General features: G+C 43.5%; 1 protein-coding gene across 4 annotated transcripts in view; it reads right to left on the reverse strand.

Moving 5' to 3' along the window:
* Positions 1–17,483, reverse strand: part of NME6 (NME/NM23 nucleoside diphosphate kinase 6) — a 40,423-nt gene that overhangs the window by 4,723 nt on the left and 18,217 nt on the right. For 3 of the 4 annotated variants that reach the window (XM_075345435.1, XM_075345433.1, XM_075345434.1), the window contains 3 exons: positions 13,052–13,154; positions 10,931–10,970; positions 9,182–9,342 (listed from right to left, as the gene is read on the reverse strand). In XM_075345435.1, the coding sequence (XP_075201550.1) occupies positions 9,182–9,342; positions 10,931–10,970; positions 13,052–13,154 (304 nt within the window). Of the gene's footprint in view, positions 1–9,181; positions 9,343–10,930; positions 10,971–13,051; positions 13,155–13,231; positions 13,319–17,483 lie in introns of those variants that run through there. The other variant, XM_075345436.1, reaches the window with a different exon arrangement.

Genomic DNA, 17,483 nt, shown 5'->3' on the forward strand with positions numbered 1-17,483 from the left:
CCATCTGTCCTGCTGCATGGGACCAACTGTCTGCACTCTGTCACCTGCACCACAAGTCACAGAGTGGAGACAGTTGGTGACAGAGCACCTCTGCCCCCCCCCTGTTCTTTCCCCACTCTCTTCTCTCCCCCCACTCTTCTCCCCCTCCCCTCTTCCCCCTCTTCTCTGCCCCCCTCTTATCCCTCTCTCCTCTCTTTTCCCTCGCTCTCTTCCCCCCTCGCGCTCTTTTCCTCCCCCCTGCGCTCTTTTCCTCCCCCCTGCGCTCTTTTCCTCCCCCCTGCGCTCTTTTCCTCCCCCCGCGCTCTCTTTTCCTCCCCCCCGCGCTCTCTTTTCCTCCCCCCGCGCTCTCTTTTCCTCCCCCCTGCGCTCTCTTTTCCTCCCCCCTGCGCTCTCTTTTCCTCCCCTCGCTCTGTTCTCCCCCCCCTCGCTCTGTTCTCCCCCCCCGCTCGCTCTCTTTCCCCCCCGCTCGCTCTCTTTTCCTCCCCCCCGCTCGCTTTCTTTTCCTCCCCCCCTCGCTCTCTCTCTTTTCCCTCGCTCTCTCCTGGCATGGTCAGTACAGAAATCTCTCCATCGTGGAGGGGTGAGAGGGAGTAATAAACATGGAGTCCCTACTGTGTCTGTGTATTTATTTCTAATAAAGTATTTTTCTCTGTGTGGTCTTTTTTTTTTTAAACCCTTTATTGGAGATTCTTAATGGCCAGGTCAACCTTGGCCTGACATTAAGAATCTCGGGCTTTATACCAGCGGGTAAAACATAGCTGGTATTAACCCCTTATTACCCAGCGTGCCACCTGCCACCAGGGCCACTGGAAGAGTTGGATACAGCGCCAGAAGATGGCGCTTCTATGAAAGCGCCATTTTCTGGGGCGGCTGTGGACTGCAATTCGCAGCGGGGGGCCCAGAAAGTTTGGGCACCCTTCACTGCGGATTCCAATCCCCAGCTACCTAGTTGTACCTGGCTGGACTCAAAAATTCGGCGAAGCCCATGTCATTTTTTTTTTTAATTATTTCATGAAATTCATGAAATAAAAAAAAAAAAAAGGGCTTCTCTATATTTTTGGTTCCCAGCCGGGTACAACTAGGCAGCTGGGGGTTGGGGGCAGCCCGTAGCTGCCTGCTGTACCTGGCTAGCATACAAAAATATGGCGAAGCCCACGTCATTTTCTTAAAAACGTTTTCAGGGAAAAACCTTTATAAAAAAAAAAAAATGCTTCCCTGCATTTCTATTGCCAGTGAAAGTAACACCAAGCAGCGGGGGCTAGCAGCCAGTAGCTGCTTTGGTTACCCCTAGCAACAGAAAATGCAGCGGGAGCCCACAAACAATGTGATTTTTTTGTTTTTTTATTTTTAATGAATTTTTTTAAAAAAAAAAATCGGCATGGGCTTCGCCCATCGAGCACCAGAGCATTTTACTGCTCAATTAATCCCAAGTAATCAGATGACTCCAGTGTCGGCCGATTACTTGTTCTGTGTCCCCCTGCATCCATCGCAGCGTGTACGGGCTGTGAGGTCAGCTGAGTGGAGACAGTGACATGCTCTGCTCTGACACACAGTGTGCTGCATGTCACTATCTTTCTCCACTCTGGCACTTGTAGTGCAGGTGACCGGATGCTACATGTCACTAACTGTCTCCACTATGGGACTTGTTGTGCAGGTGAGAGTGTATGCAGTTGGTACTATGCAGCAGAAATCACAGAGTGGGGCAGTTAGTGACATGTATCATCCGGTCACCTGCACAACAAGTCCCAGAGTGGATACAGTGACATGCAGCACACTATGTGTCAGAGCAGAGCATGTCACCATCTTGCTCTGCTCTGTCACCTGCGGTGCTGCATGTCACGTTTTTGCCGCGATTTGGTGCCTTTTTTGCTGCGTTTTTGCTCACTGCGTTTTTAATCAGTGCACAATGCCATTAAAGATTGTTGATGAAAAAAATAAAAAAGGTCTGATGTCATTTCCTTATTTAAAATGTTCATTGTATGCAGGAGAGCAGACAGCAGCTGCAGAACTACAAGGCTCAGCATCCTCCATCCAGGACTGTATGCAGTTTTTTACCCAAAAAGAAAAAAAAAATGACGTGGGCTTCGCCATATTTTTGTATGCTAGCCGGGTACAGCAGGCAGGTACGGGCTGCCCCCAACCCCCAGCTGCCTAGTTGTACCCGGCTGGGAACCAAAAATATAGAGAAGCCCCTTTTTTTTTTTTAATTATTTCATGAATTTCATGAAATAATTTAAAAAAAAAAAATGACGTGAGCTTCGCCTAATTTTGGTGTCCAGCCGGGTACAACTAGGCAGCTGGGGATTGGAATCCACAGTGAAGGGTGCCCAAGCTTTCTGGGCACCCCCACTGCGAATTGCATTCCGCAGCCACCCCAGAAAATGGCGCTTTCATAGAAGCGCCATCTTCTGGCGCTGTATCCAACTCTTCTAGCTGCCCTGATGCCGGGTGGCTAGCCGGGTAATAATGGAGTTAGGGCTAGCTGTATATTATCAGCTAGCCCTAAGCCCGAAATTCATGGTGTCACGCCAATATTAGACATGGCCACCATGAATTTCTAGTAATGATAAAAAAAAAATAAAAAAAACACAACACAGAAAAATATTTTTATTAGAAATAAAACACAACACAATTAGTGACTCCATCTTTATTGAAATAAACCCCCCTCCGCAGTAATCCTGGGTTAGGGTCCCGCGACGTCCAATCCGGATCCAATATCATCTGATCGGTTTGCTGGAAGGCAAAGCGATCAGATGATGTGTCAGGTTAAACTACGTGAATCCCATCACACATCAGCTGATTGTATAAAAGCCGATTATACAATCAGCTGAAGCATCAGTGCAAAAAAAAAAATAAAAATAAATAAATGCTCACGTCTGTGCTGATGACCGGCAGCTCCTGCAGCGATCGGATGAGAGTCTGATCCTGTCCCATCACTGCAGGAGCTGCCGGTAATCAGCTGATGAAGTCCCCTGACGGCAGGATCAGCTGATAGCCGGCCGGGCAAGAAAAAGCCGGCGAGACTACGATCAGCTGATGCGTCAGGTGACTGCATCAGGTGATCCACGGCCAGGTCCTGCAAGCTTCATGCGTGCCCCGGGGAGACTGCACACAGCCGGAGCGGCGGGACCGAGACAGGGGCTGGAAGCAGGCATGGCACCGGGACCCTGCAGACAGGTGAGTATGACATACACACACACATACACACTCACTCACACACTGTATATATACACACACACACACTGTATATATGCGCACACACACTTTCTTCCCCTGGCTGTGTAGAGCTGCTGCTGTCTCTGTGTAATTGATCTCAGTGCACATCCACTGGGAAGAGGCAGGGAGGAGGGTTTGGGTGGGAGCAGAGTGGGTGTATTAGACACAATGGGTGTGTTAGATAAGCCAGACACCGCCCTAGAGCCACAAAGAATTCTGGGACTTGTAGGAACTGAACACAGGAAGTCAGAGGAGAGATTAACCCCATCAGAGCTGGAGCCAGCAATGAGCATGTGCTGCTAGTGCACAATAAAAGGTAATTTTGCTGAAAAAACATAATAGATGTGTTATGGGGCACATATTAGCAAGATTTATCAGGAAAAAAAAAAATCAGTTTTGGTAACTGGACAACTTCTTTAAAGCAAATAGACCCGTGTCTCATCTGCTTATGTGTATTAACTTTTTTTCCCCTTTGGATTTGAACACACTTTACTAAATGTGATGTTTTAATTTCTCTATTTTTGTGGTTGCTGGCTTTTTACCCCTTGATTTATTTTTTTCCCCACAAAATACCCTGCACAGGTACAAGTAAAATGAAAAAAAAAAATCCTGACTGACTGCAGTTGCCACTATGTTGGCAAAAACAAAATTATATAAAAGGGGATGTACTATAATTTTCATACAGATCGAACTATAGGCAGCAAGAAATCCTGACTGTCCCCTTACATTTTACTCAGAAATGCTGTAAGGTTCCAGAGAAAAGGCCGCTTTACACGCTGCGACATCGCTAGCAATCGCACCCGTTGTTTGTGTGTCACGGGCAAATCGCTGCCCGTGGCGAACAATTTCGCTGGTACGCGTCACACATACTTACCTTCCTAGCGACGTCGCTGTGGGCGGCGAACAACCTCTTTTTTAAGGGGGCTGTTCGTGCGGCGTCACAGCGACATCACTCAGCGGGCCACCAATAGAAGCGGAGGAGCGGAGAGCAGCCGCATTCATGTCATTCCCACCTAGTTGCCGGAGGATGCAGGAAGGCTGTTGTTTGTCGTTCCCGGGGGTCACACGTAGAGATGTGTGCTGCCTCAGGAACGACGAACAACCTGCGTCCAAAATGAGCAACAATATTTGGGAAAGGAACAACGTGTCAACGATCAACGATTTGGTGAGTATTTCTGATCATTAGCGGTCGCTCGTAGGTGTCACCCGCAACGACGTCACTAACGAGGCCGGATGTGCGTCATGAATTCCGTGACCCCAGCGATGTCGTTGCGTGTAAAGCGGCCTTAAGCACCATTTGAAGAATAAGCTTCCCACAGGGAGAAGACTCCTCTCCAACTTCTCCCAACTTGACTTGACTAACAGGCCCATAAACAAATATGGAACCATCTTTCAAGTCTGGACTATTGCAACCTCCTGCTCTGTGGCCTCCCTTCTAACTGTCTCGCACCTCTACTATCTATTCTAAACTATGAAAATATACACCCATAAGGGTGGAGGTCAGTGCTAATACCCCTATATACCAAAAGTTTTGCAGCTAGTTTTAAGGCAAAACCACTCACTCTGCCTGAAATAATAACAATTGTTAGAAATACGAATATAAGAAATTACTACCTGTCCACCCACTACTCCCCGATCTCTCCTCTCTGCCAATCCCTTGACTGGCTTCCCATTGCTCAACGACTCCAGTTCAAAACCCTAACCATGACCTACAAAGCCATTCACAACCTGTCTCCTCCTTACATCTGTGACCTAGTCTCCCAGTACTTACCCGCATGTAACCTGCGATCCTCACAAGATCTCCTTCTCTACTCCCCTCTCATCTCCTCTTCCCAGCATCGCTTCCAAGATTTCTCCTGTGTCCCCCCCATACTCTGGAACTCTCTGCCACAACATATCAGACTCTCGCCCACTTTGACAAGCTTCAAAAGGAACCTGAAGACCCACCTCTTCCGATAAGCCTACAACCTGCAGTAACCCTCAGTCTGATACAGCGACGCTCAAACATCTCTACCCTAACCTACTGTATCCTCACCCATCCCTTGTACCAACATGTAAAGCGCCATGGAATAAATGGCGCTATAATAATAAATAATAATAATAATAATAATAGTTAGACAACACTTCTTCACGATATCCAACTCGTTTTCACAACTGTTAAAAATTGACTTTTCAGGAAGCATTGTTTTCCAATTTAGCTCCCATAAATCCCAGTGGTTCTTCCAACTCTATGACTAAAGCTGGGTTCACACATAGCGACAGCGACAACGACGTCGCTGTTAAGTCACCATTTTCTGTGACGCAACAGCGACCTTGTAAGTCGCTGTTATGATCGCTGCTTGGCTGTCAAACACAGTAGACGCAGCAGCGATCATAACGACACGCATCGCTGTGCTACATGTGCAGAGAGCTGCGCACACTGCTTAGCGCTGGCTCCCTGCACTCCTAGCTACAGTACACATCGGGTTAATTACTTGATGTGTACTGCAGCTACATGTGCAGAGAGCAGGGAGCTGGCACTGGCAGCGTGAGCGGCGGACGCTGGTAACGAAGGTAAATATCGGGTAACCAGGGAAAGGTCTTCCCTTGGATACCCGATGTTTACCCTGGTTACAGCTTACCGCAGGCTGCCAGACGACCGGCTCCTGCTCCCTGCTCGCTTCATTTCGTCGCTCTCTCGCTGTCACACACAGCGATGTGTGCTTCACAGCGGGAGGGCGACGACCAAAAAATGAAGCTGGACATTCAGCAACGAGCGGCGACCTCACAGCAGGGGCAGGTCATTGCTGGATGTCACACACAGCGACAGCGACGGGACGTCGCTGCTACGTCACAGAAAATGGTGACGTAGCAGCGACGTCGTTGTCATCGTCGCTGTGTGTGACACCACCTTTAGTAAAGGGATTTGGTGCCTCCTGTTCTTTGAAATGGTAAAATAAACAGAGGTCAAACCCCCCAGCAAACCTTAACATGGTTTACCCTTTTAAGGACATTTATCTACAGGAGGGGTCTCAAACTCGTCAGAGTAAGTGGGCCGCACATAAAAAAAATTTAAGGCAGAGGGCCGCATTCCTTTCAAATTTAATACAATACAATATAATTGCTAATCAATTATTTCAACTATTATAACAATGCTACATTAGTATGCGCTGAGAATCAAAAATACCGTGAAGCGAAACGTCATTTTTTTTATATTATTTATTTGTCAAAGAGAGTGGGCATCTGTGATTGGCATCAGCATCAAAATGTATAAGCAGATTCCAGGTTATTCCAACAGCCAAGCACAGACACTCATTCTCTGTCACAGCATTAAAAAAATTACATAGCGCTCCGCAGTATTTTTGATTCTCAGAGCAGATAAAGCAGACAGGTACGGGCTGCCACCCTCAGCTGCCTGGCTTTGCCTTAGCTGGCAATCAAAATACAGGGAAGCCCAATTATTTTTTTAATTAAATAATGGAAAAAAAAAAATGCGTGGGCTCCCGCCATATTTTGATCACCAGCCAGGTAAAACCAGACAGCTGAGGGCTGGGATTCTCAGCGTGGTAAGGCCCAAGCATTTTGGGCCCCCCGCAACCCACAACCGCCCCTGGAAATGGCGCATTCATCACAGCGCTATTTCCAGGTGCTTTACCTGGCTCTTCCAGCGACCCTGGTGGCAGTGGCACGCTGGGTAATAATGGGGGTTTAATACCAGCTTTGTATTCTCAGCTGGTAGTAAACCCGAAATTCATGGTGTCATGTCAAATTAGATGTGACCACCATGAATTTTTAGTAAACAGTAAAAAAAACACAACACAGAAAAATATTTTTATTAGAAATGAAACAAAAAACACATTTAGGGACTCAATCTTTTTTAGAAAAAAAAAAGCTTCCCTCTGACGTAGTCCAAAGTCAATGTCAGCTCAGCTTCATCGCTCTGAACAGATGAGCGTCTGTCCAGACCGACAAGAAGGCTGAGACTGAAAGTAACATTTTCCGGTCTTCCAGTCACCATCAAAATCATTTTTAACATCATCCTACACACACAGCCACCATCATCATCATACAAACACACACGGCAATCATCAGCATCATCATACACAGCCATCGTCATAATCATCATCGTCGTCACTCACAAACAGCCACCACCACAATCATCATCAGTCACACACAGCCACCACCGCCATTATCATCAGTTGCACAGTCACCACCACCATCATCAGTCACACACAGCCACTACCACCATCATTATCATCAGTCGCGCACAGCCACCACCACCACCATCATCATCATCAGTCACAAACAGCCACCACCGCCATCATCATCATCAGCAGTCGCACACAGCCACCATCACCATCATCATCAGTCACAAACAGCCACTACCGCCATCATCATCATCAGTCACACACAGCCACCGCCGCCATCATCATCATCAGTCACACACAGCCACCATCACCATCATCATCATCAGTCGCACACAGCCACCATCATCATCAGTCACAAACAGCCACTACCACCGCCATCATCATCATCAGTCACACACGGCCACCACCGCCATCATCATCATCAGTCACACAGCCACCACCGCCATCATCATCATCAGTCACACACAGCCACCATCATCATCAGTCGCACACAGCCACCATCACCATCAGTCACAAACAGCCACTACCGCCATCATCATCATCATCAGTCACACACAGCCACCACCGCCATCATCATCATCAGTCACACACAGCCACCACCGCCATTAGCATCATCAGTCGCACACAGCCACCACCGCTATCATCATCCTCATCATCAACACACAGCCATCATCATCATCATCCACACACACACAGCCATCATTACCATCAACACACACAGCCATCATCATCATCCACACACACACAGCCATCATCACACACACACACACAGCCATCATCATCACACACACACACAGCCATCATCATCACACACACACACAGCCATCATCATCACACACACACACAGCCATCATCATCACACATACACACACACACAGCCATCATCATCATCATCATCACACACACACACCATCATACACACAGACACACACACACAGCCATCATCATACACACACACACACAGCCATCATCATACACACACACACACAGCCATCATCATACACACACACACACATCACACACACACACACACACACACACACACACCACACCTCACACACACACACGTCACACATCACACACACATCACACATCCACACACACAACACACATCACACACACAGCCATCATCATACACACACACGCACAGACACCACAAACGTTCTAACGTGCCCTATGCTCTTGTTCCTTCCGCTGCACCCGCCGGCAAAGCAGCTGACGTCAGCGCTGCTCGGGTCGCGCTGCTGAGCTCGAGTTGAATGCCGCCGTCGATTGCTTCACCCTGACATCTGATTGAACTCCGGCTTTGATTGCTTCTCCCTGGCGGCTTCTCCAATGCGGAAGTGCAGCCGGCCGCGGCTGCAATGTGAAAGTGCGGCTGGCGACCGCTAAATGACTGGAGGCAGTGGAGGGCAAATACCAAGTGTTCTGCACTGTGTGTCTGCGGGCCGCATAAATCAGGCTGGCGGGCCACATGCGGCCCAGGGGCCGCGTGTTTGAGACCCCTGATCTACAGCATTAGAAATACATGTGTGATCTGTTCCGATGGCCAATCACCTGACAAAGGCTCTGATTCGGAGCGGAAAAACAGTTTGTGAATTAAGGATTTGAAATGATGGTCATTTACTATTCGCTATATACTCTCCTCTCTTCATCGGGTAGCGCACCTACACCCCTCCGCTACACCCAAAGCGAGAGCCAGCACCAGGAGAGAATCCGTTCATTATGCTTGTGATTTATCACCCAATCATCATTGTTTCTGCCACCAGTGCACCACCAGAACGACTTTTCTTTGATTACTTTGTGTTTCCCCTTGGGAAAATAAGCTACAAACTTACCTGAGCCATGAGTTGTGTTTCGAGTGTCTGTCAATCCCAAATGACCTCGGATACTGTCGGGTGCTGTAATCCGAGCCCTGAACACTTTTGTTGGACCCATCATTTTTCTCCACAGTTGAACTGCATCCTCATGGGCTAGTATATATGCACGCATTGGGCCACTGCCAGAATAAATGAATTTAAATAAAACTGGAAAGTTCAAGAAAATCTTTACAAATTTGTGAATAATGTGCAATCGGAAGACATTGAGCTGTTAAGATCTATGGGCTGGACACAGATCTCCCTGAAAATCTGCCTCCAGGGATGATTTTAAATGAAAGGGATGTTACAAGTATGAGACATGATGTATATCATCAGAGCAGCCTGTCAGTCATTACATGGCTCACTGAAGATCCTATCTTTCTGATCGCATTTAAAGATGTTGTACAATGTAGACAATGTCAGATAGCAATATTCCTTTCCAAAATTTTCTACATTTAACTGCTTTAAATGCCATCAGAGTTATGATTTTCATAATTACCATGTAAAGCCACATGACAATATGGAAATATTCATACATGAGTGTTTGCTTGCCACAAGCACATTTACCTGTCATTTATTACATGAAAAGTTTCATTAACGTTTCTTGGCAACTACAAAACACAGCTTACAGAATATTCATGGATACTGTATGTTATAGGGATTGAATCAATAGAAAAATACCTATTGTTAAAATTAAATTTTTATATTACATGTAAAAATAAATTGACATTTCTTTGTCATATGATGAAAAAAAACTATTCATACTTCTACAAATTTTCACACTGGCTGCTGGGGCTTTTTTTAGTCTCCCTATTTTATACTTCATGATTTTCAGGAAGAGTTTACAGGAGACTCCTCATCATCAGAGGCAGGATTACAACGTCAGTTAACCCTGCTAAACAAAGCGGCCAGCACAAGATCCACCAATCACAATAGGCAATGTCACAGCCGACCCTGCTCCCCCTTCCTTTACAATGACCTTAGCACTGGCTCTTTTGATACTTTAACACAAAAGACAGAGTCAGGATCTTACCATTGTGGATATCAACAAGTGTTGTTTCCTGAATATAAAGTCTAAGGGGTACTTTGCACACTACGACAGGTGCGATGTCGGTGGGGTCAAATCGAAAGTGACGAACATCCGGCGTCGCTGTCGACATCGGAGTATGTGAATCGTTTTTACTACGATTAACGAGCGCAAAAGCATTGAAATCGTATGATCGGTGTGGTGTCGAGCATTTCCATAATTTCGGAAGGACCGATGTTATGATGTTGTTCCTCGTTCCTGCGGCAGCACACATCGCTGTGTATGAAGCCGCAGGAGCGAGGAACATCGCCTTACCTGCGTCCCGGCTGCAATGAGGAAGGAAGTAGGTGGGCAGGATGTTTACGTCCCAGAGCGACGTCGCAGGTCAGGTGAGTGCATGTGAAGCTGCCGTAGCAATAATTTTCGCTACGGCAGCTATCACAAGATATCGCAGCTGCGACGGGGGCGGGGACTATCGCGCTCGGCATCGCTACCATCAGCTTGTGATGTAGTAGTGTGCAAAGTACCCTTAAGAAAGCCCCATTGGCCAGTGTGAAAACGGTAAGGTTTTTTTTCTATTTTTAATACAGGTTGTGAAGTTAAAAAAAAAAAAAAAGGCAAAAAAATGTTTTTTTAAAAAAACAACACAAAAATCGTACATTTTCTAATGACACTTTCCCTTTTAATATACCATTCTTTACCTTGACATGAACTCAACCAACCGTTGATAGAAGAAGCGCCCTAGAATGACAGAAATCAGTATGAAAAAATAATAAAAAGACCTGGATCAGTAGTTGCTGTACAACTTCATGCTTCTATAACTGTAATAGCATAAAAAAAACAACCTGTATTTTAAATATTTTAGATGTGCTTCATCAAAGCTTTTACACTGAATAAGCTATAAAAAGTTTCAACATTTTTGCTCAGTGGTGAGTTACCCCAACATTTTGTGACTTTTGGCGGTCATGCCGGTTTAAAGCATTCTAGCTTAAGTGGGTGGGATGGGGCATGGCTACAATCACGCATCAAATTCTGCAAAATTGCTGGTATTTTTTACGCTAGAAATGCTGCCCCATTTCCCGACTGGGGTAGCATTTCTAGGAAGGTGCATGGATGTGCCCCCCATTGAGAAGATGCGCTGAATCCATTACGTTGCATGTGATTCTTAATGAATTTGGCGCATCATATTCCAGAGTCTCCTTCATTTTTATATTAAATAACAGTTGTAAGGAATCGGTCCAATTGTTTTTTTTATTGTAATGCAAGCTAATCAGACGCATTTCAAACGATTTTAGGTGTATTTATACTCGTGACATAACCCTTTGGCTTTACACTGGTTAAGATGCGCTTGTATAGTACACACACAAAACAAATCCCATAACATGATATACAAAAAAAAAAAGAAATTTACACTAGAGGAGAGACATAAAAACACTTGTTGTTCTAGGCCCATTCAAAGGAACTAATCAAAACACATGACTGCTTTTATTCTTCATACAAATGAATGATGTCAGCTATAGAGGCCTCCAAATTACGAAATCTTCAACATACAAATGTTACATCCTGGGCCAGTGTAATGTATTACAAAGCCACATATAATGCCGATCTGCTGCCTGTGGCATTTGATGGAAAATCCAGCCAATCAGCACGGATATTTCACTGGTAAAACAGCTGTATTATTGAAGTACAAACACTAACTGGCTGTGTAACAGCGCCTCTCTTCAGTGCAGTACTACATGTTTTGTAATCAATTATTTTATTGTTCTATATGAAAATAGCTTCTTTAGAGAGGAAGTGGACGTGAACACTAGCGCCACCTGATGACCTGGGATAAGAAGCCAAACCAGAAAATCCATTTTCAAACACGTTTCAGGGCATTTTTCCATCATCAGTGCAAAGCAGGACAGAACTGGTTTGGCTGAGTGAGAGGCCTCTGATAGGTGATAAAAGGCATTATGTTTCTCATTGAGAAGAGAGCCAAATCGGCGTAGGGAGACTTATAAGCCATACATTGCTCCCCTGGAAAAGTACATATGCAAATAGACTAAGTTTCACTGCGCTAACTTGGCACTCCTCACAAGGACACATTTTACCCATTAATCTGCCTTGTATAGCTCTGTAACCTAGCCAGATCAATTTTCTAGCTTTGCACTGATGAGGGGCAAACACCCCAAAAAACACATCAGTAAATAGAGTTTCTGATTTGGGGGTCTTACTCCAACTCATGTAGCGAGACCCTTTAAAATGGGGCAATATTGTTTTTTAGGATTTCTACATCCAATAGGTGGCATTAGAGTTCTTTTCCCATTTCTCTCTGAAGACGATATTTGCATATTTAAGTTCTCAGAGGAGCATTGTATGGCTTATAGGCCTCCTTATACTGACTTGGTACTCTCCACAAGGAGAACCTCTACCCTTTATTTTTCCATCGAGTTATGGTCTCAAGTTACAATAGTCACAGTTTATAACAGTCATCCGAGAACCAATTAATATTGTAACTTGAGGGACCTTTATTAATTATTATCAACATCAGTTTTCTATTTCCACGTTTCACTTTGCCTATACTTGTGCTCCATTTCTGTTTTCATTACCCAAGAGAAGTTTGAGTGTACCCTAGTTAAAAATAAAAGCACAAAACTCCCCTGTAAATGTCCAGTCTCTGCCCCACAATCTAAACATGATATAAACGCCAATCAATCAACGTAAAAGTCCTTATTTATAGGACTTGTCTGCAATGATAAGTTATAGTGCACCGCTTGTGGGTGAGCCATCCCAATATTTCTCCGTCACCCCCCAGTGACCGTGTTAGAAACATATTTCACCTGCATGTTCATGGTAAAAACGCTGAGAATCGTTTGCTCCCCATTGAAGTTCCTTATTTCTTACTATAAGAAATTTGTTGTCTATAATCCTCTGATGTACAGCCTAAGGGATATAAAAGAAAAATTACTATACAGGACAGACCAGGGACTGGAAACAATACAGGCCAATGTGCATTTCACCTGGGAAAGAGGGAATCTTGAAGGTTTTTTCTCCTCCATTTACTTCAGTATCGTGAAGAGAGCGAGGCAGGTGACGTCTTATTTAGGTCAAAATATTTACAGCTTATAAAACTATAAAGCAAAGATCTAAAGCTGTTATAAGTGTCATTGGTTGAAAGGTTTATTCCCATCTTCATCAATGAGTATTGTTGTATAGTGCTTGTAAAAAAAAAAAAAAAAGCACTTTTGCACTTGACCGTCCATAAGTGTTTACATCTCGTTGCCCAGGAGACCGACCACTGCTACTGTCTAGCTTGCAAGCACTGCGACTGAAGTTAGCAGAGATTAGGATACAACAGGGAGCTACAATGATCTTGCTAGTTTAAAAGCAGGGCTTGCAAGATCAACAGAAAAGAGCTTGTAAGCACTGCATGTTTGGTAAAGCTGCTGCACGTGTGTTTTTCCAAAAATAAGCCATCCCCAAAAATAAGCCCTAGCAGGAATTTCCGGCCTTTTCGGAGCAAGGCAGATCCCTGAAATAAGCCCTAGTTGTGGTTCAATAATGAAGTGTCCATGCAGCCAAAGAGAGAAAACCCCCGATCATACTCACCAGACGCTGAACAGGACGACCTGCAGCAGATTGCACACCCACACACATCAGATCGCACACTCACCACATCCAGTGATACCCATTGCTTCTGGCCGGCAGAAAATCCTGGGATGCAGTGCAGTGGAACGCATAGAGGACCTGCGGTGGAACTCATCGATGCGTTCCACCACTGGGTCCTCCATGCGTTCTACTGCACTTTGTCCTATTTTCCCCTGCTGGTTGGAAGCAATTCGTATTGCCGGATGTGGTGATTGTGTGTGTGCGATCAGATGTGAGAGTGTGTGTCATCTAATATATGACTGTTTGTGATCTGAGTGTGTGTGTGTGTGTGTGTGATCTGATGTATGTGTGTGATCTGATGTACGTGTGTCAGCTGAAAACAGGGGAGGACCACATGGAGCATACCAGCTGAGAGCGCCCGCCGAAGATCGCAGGAGGACCTGGGAGCGACGCAGACGTCCAGGGTCTCGTAAGCAGGAGTCTCCTGAGAAGGGCGGTATGCTATTTTGAGGGTGGGAGTAAATCTAGCCCAACAGTGTTTCCCCAAAAATAAGCCCTAGCACGTTTTTCACGGCAACAAAAAAGTGCAAGACAGTGTCTTATTTTTGGAAAAACTCGGTAGGCAACAAGCTGTATACAAAAGGAAAAATTTATATCTCAAGGGCAGCAATTTTTTTTTAACAAACAGTAAAGTGCGAAAGTGCTTTTTTTCCCCCCACATCATCACTTTCCAACACTAACGATGTTTGAAGATGGGAATAACCCAAATTCTGTGCTGATTTATTCTAGATTATGTCTATATCTATGTCTTTATAAGAGTTAACGTTTCAGTTATTTGTTATATCTATTGCACACTGCCATAGATCAAAGCTTTACAGCAATGCAACAGTATATGCTATGGCTATGTAATTATGATAAGCAATATATACATTTTATAGGAGCCACATGAAATTCAACTCTTTTGCATATATTTAAAAAGATTGCCTGCTACAGTCTAATGGTTTCTGGTAATTTCCCATCGACAGTTTTGTATAACCCCCATGGGGCACCGAGATCAGATTGGGCCAAGTATGGAACGAGTCACTGAGCATAAATGCTGGATGCTTCTTTCCAATTACTTACATCACAGTGACTTCAGCTGCAAACAGTGTTAGCATCTTACTATATGATATGCTGTCAGATTATATTGCCTGTGAATTCATAGAGCCCAAAACACATATTCAATTTTCAAAAAGGTCAAAATGTAAGCATTAGGCCATGTTCACATGTTCATTATTTGGTCAGTATTTTACATCAGTATTTGTAAGCCAAAACAAGAAGTGGGACAATCAGAGGAAAAGTATAATAGAAATAAAGCGCTGGCACTCACAGGAGCAGTGCATTTATGCTGATCAGAGCGATACTGAAGCACTGCTCTGATCAGGAGAAGCGATCAGAGACTGCAAGCATAAAGTCCACTGGGAAACCAGTATAAAAAAAATAAATAAATTATTATATTAGAATATATATTATATATATATTATATATACACACATACATATACATACACATATACGCACACACGCACTCACACGTATACAGGGTGATCTAAAAGTAGGTGGACAGTATGTGTAATAGGGTTATCAAGCATGGTGTAAAGTGACACTGACTCATTTGCCTTTAGCAACCAATCAGATTCTAACTTTCATTTTCCAAAGAGTCTGTGAAGAATGAAAAGTGGAATCTGATTGGTTGCCAAGGGCAACTGAGTCAGTTTCACTTTACACCATGTTTGATAACCCTAGTACACATACTGTCCACCTACTTTTGGACCACCCTGTGTGCATGTGTGTGTGTGTGTGTGTGTATATGTGTATATATATATATATATATATATATATATATATATATATATATATATATATATATATATATATATATATATATATATATACACACACATGTATATATATATATATATATATATATATATATATATATGTGTATATATATATATATATATATATATATATATATATATATATTAAAAAATTAAAAGCTAAACATTAAAATCATCAGCCCCATTTTGTCCTATTGAAAATAAAACAATAAAAAAAATACACATAGTTGGTATTGTCGCTATCAGAAATGCCCGATCTAGTAAAATAGAAAATCAATTAATCTGATTGGTAAAGGGCATAGTGAGAAAACAATTCCAAACGCCAAAATTAAGTTTTATGGTGGCCACAACATTATATTAAAATCCAATTACAGGTAATCAAAACATCACATCTACCCAGAAATGGTACCATTAAAAAAAAATCAGCGCAAGACAAATGGCAACAAAAATGCTATTTTTTTTTTTTTTTTTTTTTTAGAAACTTCTGAAATTTTTTCCACCCCTTCGATAAAAGTAAAACTATACGTTTGGTATCTACAAATTCGCACTGACCTGGAGACTGACCTACATCAGTTTTACCGTATAGGGACACATGGTAAATAAAAAAAACAAATCACAAAAAAACACAATTGTGGAACTGCATTTTTTTTGCATTTTTACTGCACTTGGAATTTTCATTACAATATGGGGCAGAATAAATGGTGTTGTTTAAAAGTACAGCTTGTCCTGCAAAAAGCAAGCCCTCATGTGGATATATTGACAGAAAACAAAAAAGTTATGGATCTTGGAAGAAGGAGAGGAAAAAACAAAAATGAAAAATCGCTGGAGGATGAAGGAGTTAAAAGAGTTGTTCCACCTTATTAACGCATTTGTCTGGATAACCCCCAGTCTGCGCTTTGATGTCTCAGCTATCTTTTAAAACTTAACATTTATTAGATACAATTAAACCACGCTATCAATTATAGACAAATCCATACTAGAAATACACACTGGAGATCAAAATTAGAGAACAGCACACAATTTCCTAAATGTTAAGGTCATTGTGTAGTCCTATGTGATTATATCCTAACATGAGTAATCTAGCGGTATTTTAAGATTTTATAAATGGAATTTATTATAAAAGCACATAATTAAAATGTAAATGAGATAAGTATAAAGGAACACTGATCAAAATTAGAGAACACTTTCAGATACCTGCAAGTTATTTGTGTTAAACTGACACCTGGTGCTAATTTCCTTAATTATCTGACAAACCCTATGTAACTGGCAGCCTAACTTTCCACCGACTTTGCAAAAATGGTGTGCCGTTCCAAAACAACTGAAACCCTTCAGCAGCAGGTTGTTCAAATAAAGGCCAAAGGGGTGACCCTACCAGCTATAGCAAGAGAAGTTGGTCGTTCCAAGTCTGTGATTTCAAGAATATTGCTTCTTTACAACATCACAAATGCTTTCAAGTCCCCCAGGAAGACTGGTCGCCCTCGAAAGACAAATGCAAGAGAGGACAGGTTAATAAGGAAAATCGTCATGGGTTATCGTTTCAACAGTGCAGCTGGAATTGCTCGCCAATTCAGCACTGAACAGAGTAAGGATCTGTCTCATCATACAGTGTCACGATGTTTAACAGCATTTGGACTGAAAGCCCACTCTGCAGTGACTAAACCGCTCATTAGCAAAAATAGTCAAAAGGCTATACTCGTCTTTGGTGAGGAGCATGTTGTGTAGACAGAGGAGAACTTGTCCACAGTTCATTGTAGTGATGAAAGCAAATTTAATTTATTTGGGTC

This window comes from Anomaloglossus baeobatrachus, chromosome 4 (genome assembly GCF_048569485.1).
Source record: "Anomaloglossus baeobatrachus isolate aAnoBae1 chromosome 4, aAnoBae1.hap1, whole genome shotgun sequence".
NCBI classification, from domain to species: domain Eukaryota; kingdom Metazoa; phylum Chordata; class Amphibia; order Anura; family Aromobatidae; genus Anomaloglossus; species Anomaloglossus baeobatrachus.